This window comes from Anas acuta, chromosome 21, assembly GCF_963932015.1.
Source record: "Anas acuta chromosome 21, bAnaAcu1.1, whole genome shotgun sequence".
Taxonomy (NCBI): Eukaryota; Metazoa; Chordata; class Aves; order Anseriformes; family Anatidae; genus Anas; species Anas acuta.
In genome coordinates, this window is record NC_088999.1 from 2,781,444 (window position 1) to 2,797,942 (window position 16,499).

Consider the following 16,499-nt stretch of genomic DNA (forward strand, 5'->3'; position numbering starts at 1 on the left):
GCAAATGTTTCCACTCATTGCTCAGCCCCACTGGAATCTTTGGAGCCTGGGGGGGCTCAGCCCCTCTTGCTCGAGCCAAATGATGCTGTGTTCGGCCCTGGACTGGAGGGGATGCTCGTGGCCCCCATCCAAACACAGATAACATAGATCATACTAGAAAGAAAAGAACAACGGTGGTGCTGTGCAGCTTGGAGGAAAGAAATCCCAAAAGGAGCATCGGAGAGAGACAGGGAGCCCCGGGACAGGGAAAGCAAATGTCCTATTAGCTCTTGCAGTGCTTGTTCCTGCTGCCTCCTGCCACCAAGAAGGGATGAAGGATGAGTGCTGTGTGATGAGCAATGTGGGGTGACTCCACGGTGCTGCCTGGAGGGTGTCCCATATGTGCCCCCCCCCACCCAACTGCTGCATGGACAATGAGGAGCTGCAGAGTCCCAGCAAGCTCATCACCCCCTTGCTCCTCTGTGCTGTCTGAGAAGGGATTTGAGTTCGCCCAGGGCTGACCGCATGTCTCTAGACCTGGAGTTAATTTGAGTTTGGATCTGGAAAGCCTCACCCTGGCATTGTCTGCACCAGTGCAGCCCCAGCACCAGCAAAGGCACCAGCAGGGTGTGAGCACAGCACTTGGTGTGGGATTGTCCAGGCACCAGTGAGACAGGCTGCTGGGATGGAGAAGCTCAGCCCAGCCTCACTGAAAGGGGCGGCTACGGGCTGCGGGCCTGCAGAGGGACATCGTGTCCCAGTGTCACCAGCCTGGGAGCTTTTGGAAAACCATGAGCTGGAAACAGCGAGTGGCCAGGACATGCCAGTGGGTCCCCTGGGGCTCCTGATGATTTCTTTTCTTTTCTGGTTGCTTGGGATATTATTTTTTTTTGGGGGGGGGGGGGGGGGGAGTGTTTGTTTGTTTGTTTTTGTTTTGTTTTGTTTTGTTTTTTCCCTTTTTCCTCCAAAATCACCTGCAAAGCTGCAGCAACTTGTGTGCATTACAGGAGCCTGTGCTGGAACCAGGTTAGCCGGGGCGAGGTGGCTCTGCTGCCTTAGGGAGCTGCAGGAGACACAGCCTGCTCCCGCTCACATCGTGGGTATTTATAGGTATAGATGTTTTTCTAGCAGCAGGGTTCAAGCGCGATTTTTTTTCCCTCTCTGTCTTCCTTCTCATCCCTCCTCCGCTCTTCAGCAGTGCTGAAGGTGGAGACAGCAGCACGGGGATGTCTGGGGGCAAATGCAGCCTGAGCAGCCCCAGAAGCACGTGGGCTGCTGTTGGGTCCAAAATCTCTGCTTTCTGCATGGAAAAAAAATCTGATGCCATAATAAAAATGGGCTCTGTTATGGAATGCAAACCTCATCATCCTCACCACCACTTCTCATCCCCAAGGCCAGCAAAGGAGCTGTGATTTAACAACTCCCTGGGTCCCTCCTCCTGCTGCCTTCACCCCACACTTCCCTGGCTGCTCGGTTGGGTCAGTTTGGTTGGGGTCCTTGGGAGACAGGAAAGATGCCCTGAAATCAATCCCCATCCTGGGGGTGCAGGGCTGATGAAGCTGCCTCTGAGTGGGAGGGAGAGCGTTTGTTCGGAGGCTGGGCAATGGCTCTGCTCCACAATTAATTATACATGCTCTGTGGTCCGTCTGGGAGGCATTAATGGCTCCAGATGCGGATCATGGGGCTCTGCGTGGCACTGTAAACACGCTGGAAGTCCAATTTGGATTTCCCCGGGTGCCTCATTTAAATGAATTATGTAAACGCTTTCCCCTCCTCTTCTGAGCAAAAGCCAGTCCGGCTGCTGCCTGATGTGTTAATCCCATGAATAAAATAAAAACAGGAGAGAGCATGCATTAAAGACAATAAACTGATGTGGGGGGGCTCTGCTTGGGACCCCCAGCCCTGGGCCTGGCATTCCCCTCTGCCAGCCACCTGAGGGCTGCAGGAGATGCCACCAAGGTCCTGGACCCCTCAGTGTCCCACAGGGCTCCAGAAAGGTGACGTCCCCTGTGGGATTTAACCTACACCCACCTCTGTTTTATTTAATTCCATTTGATTTGGCAAGGCAGCCACCACAATTACATTTTGTAAAGCAAGCTGCTGAGCTTTTCCTCAATTTCCTACTTTGCTCTAATTCCTCCCGAGATCCATAATTCTGAGTTTCCCCCCCTTCCCCCCCCCCCCCAAGGAGAGTGAATTAGAGCAATAACAGCTGGGGGGCTGGGGACGGTCCCAGCCCAATGGGCTGATGCAGGGCCTGATCCTGCTCAGCATGGGGCTCAAGAGCAGGGTAGGATGGGGCGGCCTGACCTGGGCACTTTCTGCTGAGCAAAGGGTGGCAGGTGTTCATTCAAAAATATGTTGATGCAGATGTTTGTTCAAAATATTCATCCAGAAAATTTGAACGTAAAGAGCCAAAGGGCCACTCTGCTCGTGGAGGGCATGCAGGGCACGTGCACAGTGTTGGGACCTTTCCCTTTGGAAGTGACAGTCACCACAAAAAGCCTTTTTTAGAAGATCGCTGCCTCTGTACCGTGGCTGTGCATGCTGCATGTGTGCAAGCTCTCCTCTGGGCACCCCTTTTCCATCAGAGCCATGAAGCAAAGCATAATTTGGGCTGTCTGGTGGCACATCCCTCTTGGGATGTTACCACGTCCTGAGCTTCAGGGTCTTTTTTGTGTGCCTGTGTCTGTGCCTGTGTGTGTGCATTGTATTAAATTATACAGCCAGGCTCCCCCATGGACTGACCTTCCTCTGAAGGTGCCCTGCAGCCAGATGATAAATGAGAAGGATGCTGGGATGCTGGAGGCAGCCTGCAGTGCTGCTGGGGCTCGTGCCCATGTGCCCCCTACTCACCTGCCCCAGTGTCCTCAGATGTTTTGGGTGTGCAATGATAATTGCACTGGGGAGCATTTGCTACAGGTCTGAAATACCCCATAAAGAAATCAAGGAGCTGAAACCATCCATGTTCTGATCAATACTGGATAGGGGTGAAATGAAACAAATCTCGCAGCAGCACCTTGTGCAGTTCAGACCTTTCTAAGAGGATTCATGGGAATGACCAACAAACCATTGGGTTATTCCCGCAGCTTCACACTAGAGCTGTTTGGATCCAGCTGGAGAGCTGGGAAAATAAATAAATAAGGAAAGAAAGAAAAAACAAGGATTTCTTGTTTCAGAGAAAATCCCAGGGATGAGGCATTCTGGCTGTAGCTGGAGACGTGCTGCTGGCTGGGGGCTGGCACAGGCAGCCTGTCCCTGCGTCACCTCCAGCTGTAGCAGGTTTGGCTCTCCTGCACGGTGGGAGATGCAGGCAGCAAACCCATATGGGAAAGGACTGAGAAGGGCCCTGCAGGCCATGGGGACCGTGTTGTGTGGGCAAGTGTCACTTGCCTAAGGTGTGTTGGGGACCTAGGCAGGTGCTGGCCACTCCAAGGCAAGTCACAGCGCTGCACAGCCTGGCTGCAGCTGCAGAGCTCCTCTGCTCACAGACACACAGCAGCTCTCCCAGAGGGAGCTGCAGGAAGGTTGCAGGGTCCAGATTGCAAGGTACAGGGTGCAAAGTGAATGGTGGTGGAGGGTGAAGGCTGCACAACAAAGTGCAGGGTGCAGGAGGGAGGATGGATGATGCAGGGTGCAGGGTACATGATGCAGACTGAGGTGTGCAGGATGCAGGATGCAGGATGCAGACTGAAGGGTGCAGGGTGCATGGTGCAAGGTGCAGCATGCACAAGACATGATGTAGGTTAAAGGACATGGGATGTAGAGTATAGGATGCACGTTGCAGGATGAATGAAGGTGTAAGACGGATGGTACTGGGTGCACGATGCAGGATGTGCAATGAAGGGTGCAGGGTGCAACGTGCAGGACTTAGGTTGCAGCATGCAGGGTGAAAGGAGCAGGCACAGGATTCAGGTTGTGAGGTGCAGGGTGTAAGGAGCAGGGTAAAGCTCACAGGGCAGGACACACCAGGCAGGACAGACGATGCAGGACAGGACACACACACACACCACACACACCAGGCGAGGATGCGCTGTGCAGGACGCGCCCTGCAGCGCGTTCCGCCAGCACCACCTCGTGGCTGCCGTCGGGGCCGGCCTGAGCCGCACGGCCCGGCCCCCCCCCGCCTCCCCAAAAGCCCCCCCGGTCCCTACCGCTCCCTCTGCCCCCCCCCGGCCCGGTTCGGCCCCGGAGCTGATGAGGGAAGGAGCCGGGAGCGGCCCCGGGGCACAGGTCCCCATCCCCCGTCCCCAGGGCCCCCCTGCGCGGCGTGCGCTCACCGCGGGGCACGGCCCCCCCCCAGGGTGCACCCCTGAACCGAGGGTCCCCATCGTGCTGCAACCCCGGCACGGTGTGCACCCCACCGTGGGGCAACCCCCTCCTGCTGTGCACCCCAAATCTGCTCACACCCTCCAAGCCCCAGTCTCCCAGAGGATGCAGGGTACAGGATGAAGGATATGGGGTGCAGGGTGTAGGATGAAGGCTGTAGCACGACACAGGCTGCACCCCGCTGCTCCCCACACCACGCAGCATGCCCACCCCATCCCGGGGTGCCCCCGCTGTCAGGTGCTCTGATCAGGGCTCGCTGTGCCTCCCTACCACAAGTCACCGTGCCCCCAAAACGCTGCTCCCCTGCTTGCACGCACACTGTACCCTCCCCTCACCCCAGCACTAGATCCATACCATACACACCCCAGAAAGCCCCACAGAAGACCCCAGAAGGACAAAGATGCCTTTTTCTTTTTATTTCTCTTTTTTTTTTCTTTTCTTTTTTTTTTTTTTTTTTCCAAACAAGACTTTATTGAGGAGGAAGGGAGAGCCCTGGGGGAGGCAGCCGACCCTCCAAGGCTGGAAGGGGTCACAGGCGACACACAGCCCCCAGCTTGGCTTCCCTCCAGGCTGGCTGGGGAAGCAGCAGAGACTGGCAGCCGGGTCCTGTCTCCTTGTCACAGCTGATCCCCAAAGGCCCTGCAGAAGGCACCGCGGTCCCGGGGCACTAAGCAAGAGGAGAGCAACTTGGGCAAATGCAACCCTCCAAAGGCCAAGAGGAAGGCAGCTGGAGGCACCGCTGAAGGCACGAGGCAAGCACGGGCAGCGTTAACTGCGGTACAAACGTCCTTAGGGAAGTCCCAGCCCTCTCGCTGACTGTCCCTGCTTGGCACTTTATCCCTTTTAAATCAAGACTGAAAGCCTGCTAGAAGGCACAACCCATGTGCAAAACTTGAGGCTGGGGCCAAGGCAGAGCTGGGACTGCCCCCGATGGGGGGATGCCCGCGGCCACCTCAGCTGAAGTCCCGGTCCGGCAGCACCAGCGGAGCCACCAGCGTCCAGGCGTAGAGCAGGAGCCCGACCCAGCTGGAGCAGATCTTCACCCACACGGCCGTCCAGGGGCTGCTCAGCACCCGAAGGCTCTCGTCGGGCCTGAAAGGGCACAAAGGGGACACTTGTCACCACGCCATGCTGGCACGGTGGCACCCTGCAGCCCTGAGGTCCCCAGCCAGGTGCTGGGTCCCTGCTCCCCCACGCTCCCAGGGTGCAGGGGAGGATGCTGCAAGGATGGGGAGGATGCTGAAAGGATAGGGGGGGGGATGTTGCAAGGACCAGGAGGGGTGCTGCAAGTGGGTACCCAACAAACTCACACCCAGAGCACATCCATAGGGCGCTCAGCCACCCCCAAATAATTAACCCTAATTGGGATGCCCGTGAAGTTTGCTCACACGTGGACCCATCCCCAGCAGCCGTGCCCAGCCCAAGTACAAGGAGGACCCCACAGAAGGGGGGAGCAGAGAAGGGGGACGCCCCCGGGGTTGCTGCCCACCTGTACCAGTTGGTGAGCGTCATCATGATGTAGAGGGCGGCGAGGACGAGGCAGAGGTGGAAGAAGCTGTAGCTGTAGGTGACGCCGTCCTGCTCGTTGTCATAGGCTCGGTGCACTCCGCTCTCTGCCGCCGCTGCATCCCCAGCGCTTGCCCCGGCCCCGCTCTCCTCTGTCAGCATCATCTTGTTGACCTGCGTGTGGTCCGAGGAGCGGATGCTGCAGACAGACGGACGGACAGATCAGGGTGACTGTGCCTCAGCATGGGGACACCCCACAGGGGTGTCCCTAAGGTGGCAGGGCAGTCTGGGGGACATGGCTCATGCAGAAGCCCCCTGACACTCTAAAAGCTGTGAGCAGGACCCCGCGGGGTGCCCAGAGTTGGGGATGGGACAGCTCTGCAGGCAGCACTTGGTGCCAACATCCCAGAACAAGCTGCTGCACCGATTCCCCTAAAATCCTCCCGGTGCCTCTGGGCAAGCAGAGGGACCATGCGGTCCCAGGGGCCACGCGCCACATCCTCACCTGATGAAGAGGGTGCAGAGGATGAAGATCACCAGCCCCACGATGCTCGGGGCATCCCACCACGTTGTCAGCGGCTGGGCAGCCTCTGCTGAGCCCGTGCTGTTCCTCAGCAGCAGCGTGGGGTTACAGTCCTGGTCTGGGGGGGCACACAGTGGGGTCAGCATCTGTCCCCAGCCTCACACCCCCCACCCCGAGCAGCAGGCAGAGAGCCTGAGGATGTGCTGTGCTTACTGGGGACGTTGGCCAGGGCAGACCAGGTGATGAAGAAGGTGTAGAGGGTGATGAGGGAGGCCTGCAGCAGCCCCGAGTGTGGCTGGGCATCCTGCAAACACAACAGGGACACTCAGGGCTCATCCCGGCACAGGGGGAGGTGGCAGGGCCATCAGCCTCCCGGTCCCCCCGCCACCTCACCTGGATTTTGGGCAGGACGGACATGATCGAGACGATGACGCAGAGGATGAGGTTGATGCTGATGAGGACCTTGCCCTCCGTGCAGCCCTGGGGCTTGGTGTAGTAAACATAGAGCAGCACGATGGCCACAATGGAGGCAGCGTAGAAGATGAAGGTGACAGCGCAAAGGGCTGGGGGAGGAAGGAAAAAAGGAAGGGGGCTGGAGCAGAGCCCCGGGCACCGCTGCAGGGCAGTGCCCGGCCCCAGGACGAGGTTCCTGGGGCAGCAGGGCGCAAGGCGCAGCCGCACCAACCTGCGTACCAGCCCTTGGCATTGCCCTCGCCCGCGTTGCGCAGCCACAGCTGGCTCCAGGAGTGGGCAAAGTCGATGAGGAGGATGAGCTGGATGAGGATGAAGAGGAAGGAGCCGACCACGCCAAAGTAGAACCAGACTTGGGTGGTGGGAGGAAGAGAAGAAGCCGTTAGCCATGGGAATGTGACACCAGGACACACGGACACGGAGGGCAGGATGGTGCCCCTGGCGTGCTGCAAACCCTGTGGCCACCCCACCGCCCGCCTGCAGCCCCTCACCTGAGGTGAAGGAGCCGTCAGGGATGTAGAAGGCCCCCACCGTGAGCCCCACCAGCACCAAGAACTTCAAGAACCAGAAGCTGCAGGAGGGAAGAGGAGGCAGGGTCAGCAAATGGGAACCATCGCTGCTGGGAGTGAACCCCTGAAGGCTCCCAAAACACTGGGGCAGGGGCTCTGCTGCCTCCCTCCCAAACCAGTGTCCCCAGGGAAACATGCTCAGGGGCTGCTCGGCTCCTTGGTCAGGAGCCAGGGTCCAGGCATCCCCCAGACAGGAGTGGTGCTGGGGGGATCCCAAATTTCCCAGCGTGTTGCACCAGCCGGTACGTGCAGCACTGGGGGGTACAACAAGCTGGACATCCCCAGAAGTGTTGCATTCACCCCAAAACTTGAGAGTGAGCTCAAACTGCTCTTCTGCTTTATCCCCCAGTTCCCTGTGAACAGAATGGGGACAAAAAAGGGCAAAAAAAAAAAAAAAAAAAAGGAAACGGGCTCCCCCCAAACATGCTTCAAGCTAAGCGTGGGGTCTTGCTCACCCGTTCTGCACGGCGGCTCGCGGGTCCTTGCTGCTGTGCACGCACACCATGATCACGGCGAAGAGGAAGAAGAAGGAGGCCGCGGCGAAGCCCATGCGGTACACGGCCTTGTGGCCCAGGAAGCCGCTGCAGTCAGCGTGGATTTGGACCCCCAGCACCGAGCCGCTGCCCTCGCAGAAGCCGGGGAGCTGCAGGGGTGAGAAGATGGGGAGCGAGTGCCCCGGCTGCTCCCCGAGCACCCCGCACTCTCAGCCTGCCAGCAAGAGGGTGGCACAACTGGGGACATTGGTGGGGTGACCCAGCCAAAGCCACCCTGCGGGGCACCGGGTAGCTGGGGTGAAACCGGCATTTCCCAAAAGGTCCCAAAATGGGAGGTAGGAAACCTTTTGGATAGACAGCTGGGAAAAACTGATATCTGATATTGCAGGAATTTATCCCACTGCATTGTCATCTCCATGGAGAGCCAGGGTCCATGACACCCTCTCCTGGCAAGATGCTTGAAAAAAAGCATCAGAAGCAACATCACGCCCCCAAAAATCGTGTTTTTAATACAGCCTCATGTACCCATCCCAAGCTAAACCCCTTCCCAGCGTGATCGAGTCCGGCAACCTCCGCGAGGGCAGCAGGAGTTACCTTGTACAGCTCCTTCTCCACACCGGGGATGATCATGATGATGGAGACGAGGGTGCAGAGGAAGAGGAAGAAGGTGAAGAGGAGGCGGGACACGGTGGAGTTCCTGGCCGAGGGGCAGCAGCCGCAGAGCAGGCATGATGCGGGGCCACACAGGCAGGACACCTGCAACGAGAGCAGGGGGGGCGTGGGAAGGGGGTCACCTTTTCGACCTAGTAGGGGATGGGGAAAAAACCCATAGCAGCATCATGGGGAAGCCAGCTAGTTCTGCCAGCTCTCCCTGCAGGCCGTGATGCTAAACCCATTTTACAGGTGGGAAAAGTGAGGCGCAGCATCCTCAGAAGTCCACGGTGGTTTCTGGTGGTCCAAATCCCCAGCTCCAACAAACCGTGGTGACAGAAGCATTTGGGAGGTGCTGTTCACATCCCTGCCTTCAACAAGTTTGACTTTGCTGCTCCTTGCAATGTTGTTCCCACTGGATATTCACCTGCTTATTTAACGCCTACAAGGTTTTGGATTACCCCGAGCAACCATCATAGCCCTTCAAGGAAGCACAACCGAGGGGTTTTGCATGAAGTCGGGTTTAATGCTGGCTGGGGGCAGGAGGGCAGGATACGGCCAGCAGCCAGCCCTGGGCACCACGTCCTGGTTTGGATGTGACTGAGCAGGACAGGGACAATTTTCAGCCTCTTCATCACCTCCATGGACCCACACATCTACGGGGCCACATCCAAAACCCCCATTTCCCAGAAGGGCATAGAGTTAGAGAATAAACAACGTAAGAAATGGTTCAAAAAATATTTCTGAACCTTTAACCAACTCGTAGATCATACGAGCAAAAGGTCCTGTGTTAAATATGTGTCCCACTCGCTGGTCCTCACCAAACTGCTCTCCCTCTATCTGCAGGTAACTTCATCGATTTATTTTGCTTCCCCTCAAGCAGCTTTTTCTGCCCTGTACTTGAGGGGCCTCAGCCAGCCACAGGCCTGCAGACGCTGGAAGGGCTCAGCTCCCTCCCGTAATGGGGATGTGCACGTTGTGTGTTCATTATTACCCAGAAAAGGCTACACACTTCCTTAATTATGCCCAGCAATCGATGGTAATTAAATATCTGTCCATAACAACTAAAATGCACATTCCTCTATCCTAAAATTAGTGGGGGGGAAATGGAGATGGCAGAAAAGAAACGCAGCTTTTTGGGTGGCTGTGCAGGGACATCAAACGTGCAGGCGTGTGGAGGTTCACAGCACTCACTGTGACACCCCAAAATCACTAGAGGAAGCTTTGAAGTTATTTTGGGAACCTCAGCACATCACTGCTCAAGCAAAATCAGCTCCTCCCTGATGTATCCAGCATCCAGCCCAGCCAAAGGCTGTGCTGAGCAGGCAAGAGGAGCCCCCCTTTCCTCAGGGACCATGAAGGAGCTGCTCAAGAGACATCACTTCATGCTTTTGACTTGAGAACATGAAAAAGCAGCCTTCAGTTTGAGATTACTTCCTCATTAAGTGCACCGTTTGCACAAGAATGCATTTAAAATGTGTTGGTGTTACCATATGCAACCTTCAAATTGAAAAGAAAAGAAAAGAAAAGAAAAGAAAAGAAAAGAAAAGAAAAGAAAAGAAAAGAAAAGAAAAGAAAAGAAAAGAAAAGAAAAGAAAAAGAAAAGAAAAGAAAAGAAAAGAAAAGAAAAGAAAAGAAAAGAAAAGAAAAGAAAAGAAAAGAAAAGAAAAGAAAAGAAAAGAAAAGAAAAGAAAAGAAAAGAAAAGAAAAGAAAAGAAAAGAAAAGAAAAGAAAAGAAAAGAAAAGAAAAGAAAAGAAAAGAAAAGAAAAAGGGCCACTGAAAACAGCCTGAAAAATCGTGACATTTGTCATTTGTGGCTGAATTCGGGGGTTCAGCCCTCTGCTGCTGTCACTTCCCACCGTTGAGGCTGCTCAGGCTTTGTGGTTGCAGGGTGACCACGGCACGCATGGCAAGATGTGCAAAGGCATCACAGCACAACCCACAGCCCGAGCAGAACCTCGTCCCCAGCACCCACAGCTTTCTGTTTAAAAGAGAAATGAAGCAACAAGGGCTTGGTTAGAGTCAGACAAAAGGGAGAGAGGCACGGGCTGAGCATGGCCAGGAGATGTGGATACTTGGGAACGCTCCTGCACGGCACCCCACGCTTGAGCATCTGCAAAACCCTGCAGGAGACACAACCCCGGGCACCCCATGTTCCCTGGGATAGGTACATCACCGTGCTGCAGGTACAAGGCTTTGGGGAGCCCATGTTCCCCTGGAGCTTTCCATAATTGTAGAACCATTGAACTTGGAAAAGACCTCTAAGATCATCAGGTCCAACCAGAGCTGGACTTTAGGGTAGGCTCTTAGAGGACAAGCCCTGTGGCCTCATTTCAGTTTTTATGGCCTCCTGCAAGCACAGGGAGGCCCCACCCAGCATAACGGGGTAGGGCAGTAACCTGAGAGTCCCACGTCACCAGCAGGCCTTTTGTCACTGGGGACCTGCCTACAAACTGCCCTTCTCAAACACCTTTGCAAGGGAAGAGGCAGCTCTTGATTTCAGCTTTTTCCTTTGTTTCTCTTGAACAAGTGAGTGGAAAAAAGGCTAACGAAGCCTTCTGTAGGAATACAGCACTGGGAGCGCCCCGTTGCACCTCCCCAGTGGGCTTTCAGGAATGCCCACGAGTACGAAGGTGGATCCAGCAGGACAGAAAAAGCAAACGAAGGGAAGTGACCCACAAACGTGGTGGACTGACGAGGAAGCGTCAGGTTTCAGCTGCCGCAGATTAAAGATTAATCCCGCCCGTTTCACTATCAACATCCTCACAAAATACAGCTCGCTGCCAGAACTGCAGCTGGGGGAGCAGTCGGTGCAGGACGGGCGCCGTTTACACAGCCCAAACCCAGCAGCAACCCAGCACCACCCCCTCCTGCAGGCTGCCCTCGCCCCCACACCCCCGAGAATGCAGAGACTGAGTCAACCAGAAGCAATGCCGAGCAGCCAGTCATCATCTAATGAGCTGGCAAATTAATCAGTACCAAAGGCAACGAGGTCAGCGCGGGCTGGGGAGGTGAGAACCCCTGGGCACCAGGTCCCAGCATCGCCCCACAGCCAGGCGAAATGCAGGGGCCTGACCCTACACAGAACCTACAAGTGAATGACTCTGTCATGGGCCAAAATGTTTTCTGGGGGGGAAACCATCCAGAATTGTGTCAACACCCTCCACAGCCCTGCCCTGGAGTAACTCCTGGCGTTTCCGATACTGCCAACGGGTCCAAGTGAAACCCTCAGAACTTTGAGGCTGAGTTGCGAAAGCAGCCCCGTTCCTGTTCCCGTTCCTGTCCCTGTTTCCGTTCCCGTTTCCAGCCAGGCGGGGAGGTTTCGGGGACTTGCCCCAGCCCATGCCCAGGAAGGCAGTGCCGGGTGCGTGTCATGGGGCACGGCACCAGCAGCACCCACCTGCGTCACCGGGCACAGCACCGGGCACGGCACCCGCACAGAGCCCCCCTCCCAGCCCCCCTCCCAGCCCCTCATTCACAGCCAGGATGCTGGGATGGCACAGGGGGGTGTCAGCCCCTGCTTCCCACCCCCGGTGTATCGGGGCAGGGGGTGAGCCCCCCTCCTAGGATGCCCTGGGAGCCCAGGATACCCCAAGCCCTCCCCAGAGCTGGGTGGAGGCAGGACCCTGCTTTCCCTCAGTGCTGTAGGAAGAGTGCCCCAGCTCCCCACAGCCCCCCCAGGAGCATGGGACACACCCCCGGGGGGTGCCCTGATGCTATGGGATCCCCCTGAGCACGACATTCATGAGCTCCACATCTCCCTTGGGCGAACCCCACGGGGCTCCCTTGGACACCCCTGGGTGCAGTGAGCCCCCCTGCCATGGGTGTCCCCTGACTCCCCCGGGGACAGAGGGGGGCACCCTCTGGGGGGTCCCGCGCATTCCCCCGGGGGTCCCCTGCGCCCCCCCGGCTTCCCCGGGCCGCACCCCCCCGCTTCCCCTCCCCCGTTCGGTGCCTCCCGCGCCCCCCCAGGCTACAGCGGGCCCGGCTCCCCCCTGTGCCTCCCCAGAACCGCACCGGGGCGATTCCCCCGGGTGCCCCCAGACCCACCCTGGGTGCGCACAGAGCCCCCTCCGGTCCCGTCCCGTCCCGGAGCCGAACCCGGTGCTGCTGCGGCTCGGAACCGATTCGGCTCCGGTTCCCCCCGCGGTGCCCACCCGCTGCCCCGGCACTCACACAGCTCAGCAGGGAGCAGACCCCCAGGCAGGCCCCCATCGTGCGCCCCCGGCTCCCCGGGCCCGGCGCGGCACCTCCCCGGGGCGGGCCCGAGGCTGCGGGGCGGGGGCAGCGGCGGGGCGGGCCCGGGGGGGGAGGCAAGGGTACGGGGGAGGGAACGGGAGGGTCCCCCCGGCACGGCGAGGGGCGAGGAACCCGGGTGGGTAGGGTGGGGGGTGCTGGGGGGGAGATGGGGAGTAAGGGGTGGGGGAGATGGGGCTGCTGGAGGAGGTCCCGGCCCCGGGGGTGGGATGGGGATGGGGGTGTGGAGGGGGGAGTGTGGGGGTGGGAAGGGAGGTGTTGGAGGGGGTGGGATGGGATGGGGTGGGGTGGGATGGGATGGGATGGGATGGGGTGGGGTGGGGTGGGGTGGGGTGGGGTGGGAAGGGATGGGTGGGATGGGATGGGGTGGGATGGGGTGGGGTGAGGTGGGATGGGTGAGATGGGGTAGGGTAGAATTAGAATAGAATAGAATAGAATAGAATAGAATAGAATAGAATAGAATAGAATAGAATAGAATAGAATAGAATAGAATAGAATAGAATAGAATAGAATAGAATAGAATAGAATAGAATAGAATAGAATAGTTCTGGTTGGAAGGGATCAAGTCCCACTGGCAGACTACTCCCGAAGCTGAAGCACAGCCCCCTCTCTAGGAGGCCCGTTCCCGTGTCTGACAGCCAGGGAAGTTTTCCCCAGCTGTGCTGGGTCTGGCTGGGATGCAGTCACCTTTCCCTGCAGCAGCCCCCCCAGCGCCGTGCTCTGCTGGAGCAGCGCTGGTGTCACAGCGGTGTTGTGCCAGCTGCTGAGCACCAGGACCCCCACCGACCCCCCAGAGGCAGCAGGCTGGGGGTGGGCAAGAGGGGAGGAAGGAACATCAGCAGGACAGCTGCCCTAAACCCACCAAAGGGATGTTCCATACCATGTGGGGTCACACTCAGCAATATGAAGTGGAAAAAGGAAGCAGAGGGGAGGGGAGGGCTCTTGTGCAAACATCTGTCCTCCCGAACCATGGCTACGTGCCTTGGGGCCCTGCTTTGAGGATGTGGTCGAGCATCAGTCGTTGGTGGGAAACAGAGAAATTTCTTTCCTCTGTGTTTCCACGTGGCCTTTGTTTTTCTTTCTTCTTTTCCCCTTTTTCCATTTTCCTTTTCCCTTTCGTTAAATTATTTAATTAATGATATTTTTCCCTTGATAATTATTTTTACTTTAATTAAATTGTCCTTATCTCAACCCGTGAGTTGTTTCTTTCCTTTTCTTCTTCCCCTCCTCTCCTGAGGAGGGGCGGTGAGAGCAGTAGTGGTGGCGTTCAGCTGCCTGCCACAATAAAACCACCACACCGATGGCTGCTCTGAGCATCCCCCGGGGAAGGTGAGCGCCTCCCCTCGCTGCTTCCCCTCTGTAGGGAGCAGTGAGGGCACCCCTCAACCTCCAGCTCTCCAAACCAGACCCACCCAGTGTCCTCAGCCTCTCCTCGCAGGTCATCCCCTCCAGCCCTCCAGCCAGCTTTGTTGCCCTCCTCTGAACACGGTCAGGTAACTTAAAATCCTTTTTAAATCATGGTGCGCACCCCAGGGCCCAGGGTAATGCAGCTCATGGGGAAGGGCTCAGGTCCTCAGACATGGCTCTGAACCAGGAGCTTTTCCTCCGCACATACCCTAACCAGGAGGTATTTTGAGTTTATTTGCTGTGAATTGGGGCACACTGGAAGCTCCAAGTCAGGTCCCACCCACGTCTTGTCTCTGGAGCAGCTGGTGCTGCCGGGGAAGGAAATTAATGACACCCCGTGATTTTTAACTGTGCGATGTCTCCTGTGCAGTGAGATGTCCCCTCCCCATCTTCCTCTTCTCCCCCTGCCTCCCAGCTTCAGCGGGGCAGAAACAGCGCCCAGGTGCGGGGAGCTGGGAAACGTGGACGTGCCAACAGGGCTGGGGGGTGAAATTCAATTTTCAAGACGAAATTCATCGCAAGAAGGGCCGTGACCTGAGCAGGAGCTTCTCAAAGAGCTGGGGGTGAGGTGTGAGGGGCTTGGCAGAGCCGGGACACCAGGAGCAGCAGCCGGGGCGATGCCGATGCCCTTTGGGAGCTGCTCCTGGCATCCGGAATTCAGGGGCTGGGACCAAGCTGGCTGCACCAGCCCACTTCCAGGCCCCAAATTCAGGCAGTGCCGGAGGTAGGATCCTCCCTGCAGCAGGATCAGGGCCAGGCACCCGCCGTGCCCTCGGTGTCCTTGAGGCAGAGGAGGGCGCCGGGAGCCTGCGGGCAGCGCTGCGGGGCTCGGGCTCGGCCTCTGCGCGCAGCCGGAGCTTGCCCGAGCCCCTCGGGGTCCCCAGGAGCTGCCAGCGGGATGCCAGCGTGCAGCAGAAATCCCACCCGTGCCCTGTCCCTGTCCCCAGTGTCCCTAGTGTCCCCACTGTCCCCTCCGTCCCCTCCGTCCCCTCGGCCGGTGCCACCAGGTGGCAGTGCCGGGATGAGCTGGGTGCGCTCAGCTCCCGGCCCCGCCGTCCCCGAGGGGATGTCCCCAATGTCCCCAATGTCCCTGCCACCACCCCCAGCACCAGGAGGTCCCAGCCCCCGGCTGCGTGGAGAGGCAGCGCTCCCCACGCGTGTCACAGCACCGAGGGGGCTCCCCATGGCACCGCCACCAGCCCGGTGCCACCTGCCTCTTGCCGTCCCCATCCCCAAAGGGCCCCCTTGCTTCTTGTCCCACGGGACAGGGATGCTTGGGGTGCTGCCAGCCCCCCTGTGCCAGAAACCCCCAGACCACCCCCGGTGCTCAGCAGGGCTGGGAGCAGCCTGGCCCCGAACAAATTCCCCTCCTTCCCCCCCAGCACCCGAGGCACCAGGCTCAGGGGGGGATTTTCCACCTGCATGGGGGGATTTAGGGGCTGGGGGTGGCACCAGAGCGGCCCCTCAGAGGGACCGGGCTCTGCTCCAGGGATATCCTCCGGGGGGGGGGGGGGGGACCCGGGTGGAAAACAAATGTCCTCATGTGACAGTAACTGGGACAATACCAGCTTAGCCGTGGGCGCAGCCAGAAGGGTTCCTGCTGAGCGTGAGCGATGCTATTCACGGATAAACCTACATTACAGTAATTAATAATAATTAATAATCGAGTCCGTATTTGGAACAAAAAGCTCAACCCATCAAACGCCTTCCCTCCAGAGCATTGTCTAGCAGAGGTGTGACACAAGCAGGGTCATTTTGGGGAAACGAGGGTTGATGCCCACGTCCCTGGGGCTCCCTGGGAGTTGGCCTCACTCCTTGATGAGGTTTTGGGGCACCCAGGACCCTTCTACAGACCCCTCAGGTCTGCCCCAGGCCACCACCAAGCACATCACAGACTCATAGTTTGGGTGTTTCAGGGAAGTGCTCGAGACCTCAGGGTGCTGCTCATCCACACGGGGAGGTGAAGGGGTCCCCGGATCCCCCCTGCCCTTCCTGGGGCCAGGCAAGGAGGAGAAGAACGAGGCTGCCCCCTGCCCCCCCAGTGAGGTGTCTCATTCCTGCTGCCCCTCTTGGTGGCTTCCAGGAGGGGACAAGCACAAAGCCAGCCTGGGATGGGAAAGGATAAATGCCAAAGTCCTGAGATTGAAGCATCTCCCCCCTTGCCTAAGGACGCCGTTGAGTCGGGGAATTAGTTCTGTGCTAAGCTCTTCTGTAATGAACAGACACGGGACTGGGGATGGGCGATTGCAGGGCCTTTAATTAGGGGCAGAGGCAGCGTGCTCAGCGTCACGGGAGCAGGGATTCAAACCCAG

At 57.9% G+C, this 16,499-nt stretch overlaps 1 protein-coding gene across 2 annotated transcripts; it reads right to left on the minus strand.

Moving 5' to 3' along the window:
• Positions 1-4,711: 4,711 nt before the first annotated feature.
• On the minus strand, positions 4,712-12,855 carry SERINC2 (serine incorporator 2). 2 transcript variants are annotated; one of them, XM_068657872.1, is made up of 10 exons: positions 12,574-12,591; positions 8,466-8,627; positions 7,833-8,020; positions 7,300-7,379; positions 7,023-7,160; positions 6,731-6,900; positions 6,551-6,641; positions 6,320-6,455; positions 5,798-6,013; positions 4,712-5,400 (listed from the first exon to the last, which is right to left on the minus strand). In XM_068657872.1, exons 2-10 carry the CDS (start codon positions 8,499-8,501, stop codon positions 5,262-5,264), a joined length of 1,194 nt encoding a protein of 397 aa, XP_068513973.1. In that variant the 5' UTR covers positions 8,502-8,627; positions 12,574-12,591; the 3' UTR covers positions 4,712-5,261. The 2 variants fall into 2 exon arrangements, with proteins under 2 accessions (XP_068513973.1, XP_068513972.1); XM_068657871.1 differs by lacking the exon at positions 12,574-12,591 and adding an exon at positions 12,700-12,855 and having other exon boundaries at positions 4,713-5,400.
• Between the last annotated feature and the right edge of the window lie 3,644 nt (positions 12,856-16,499).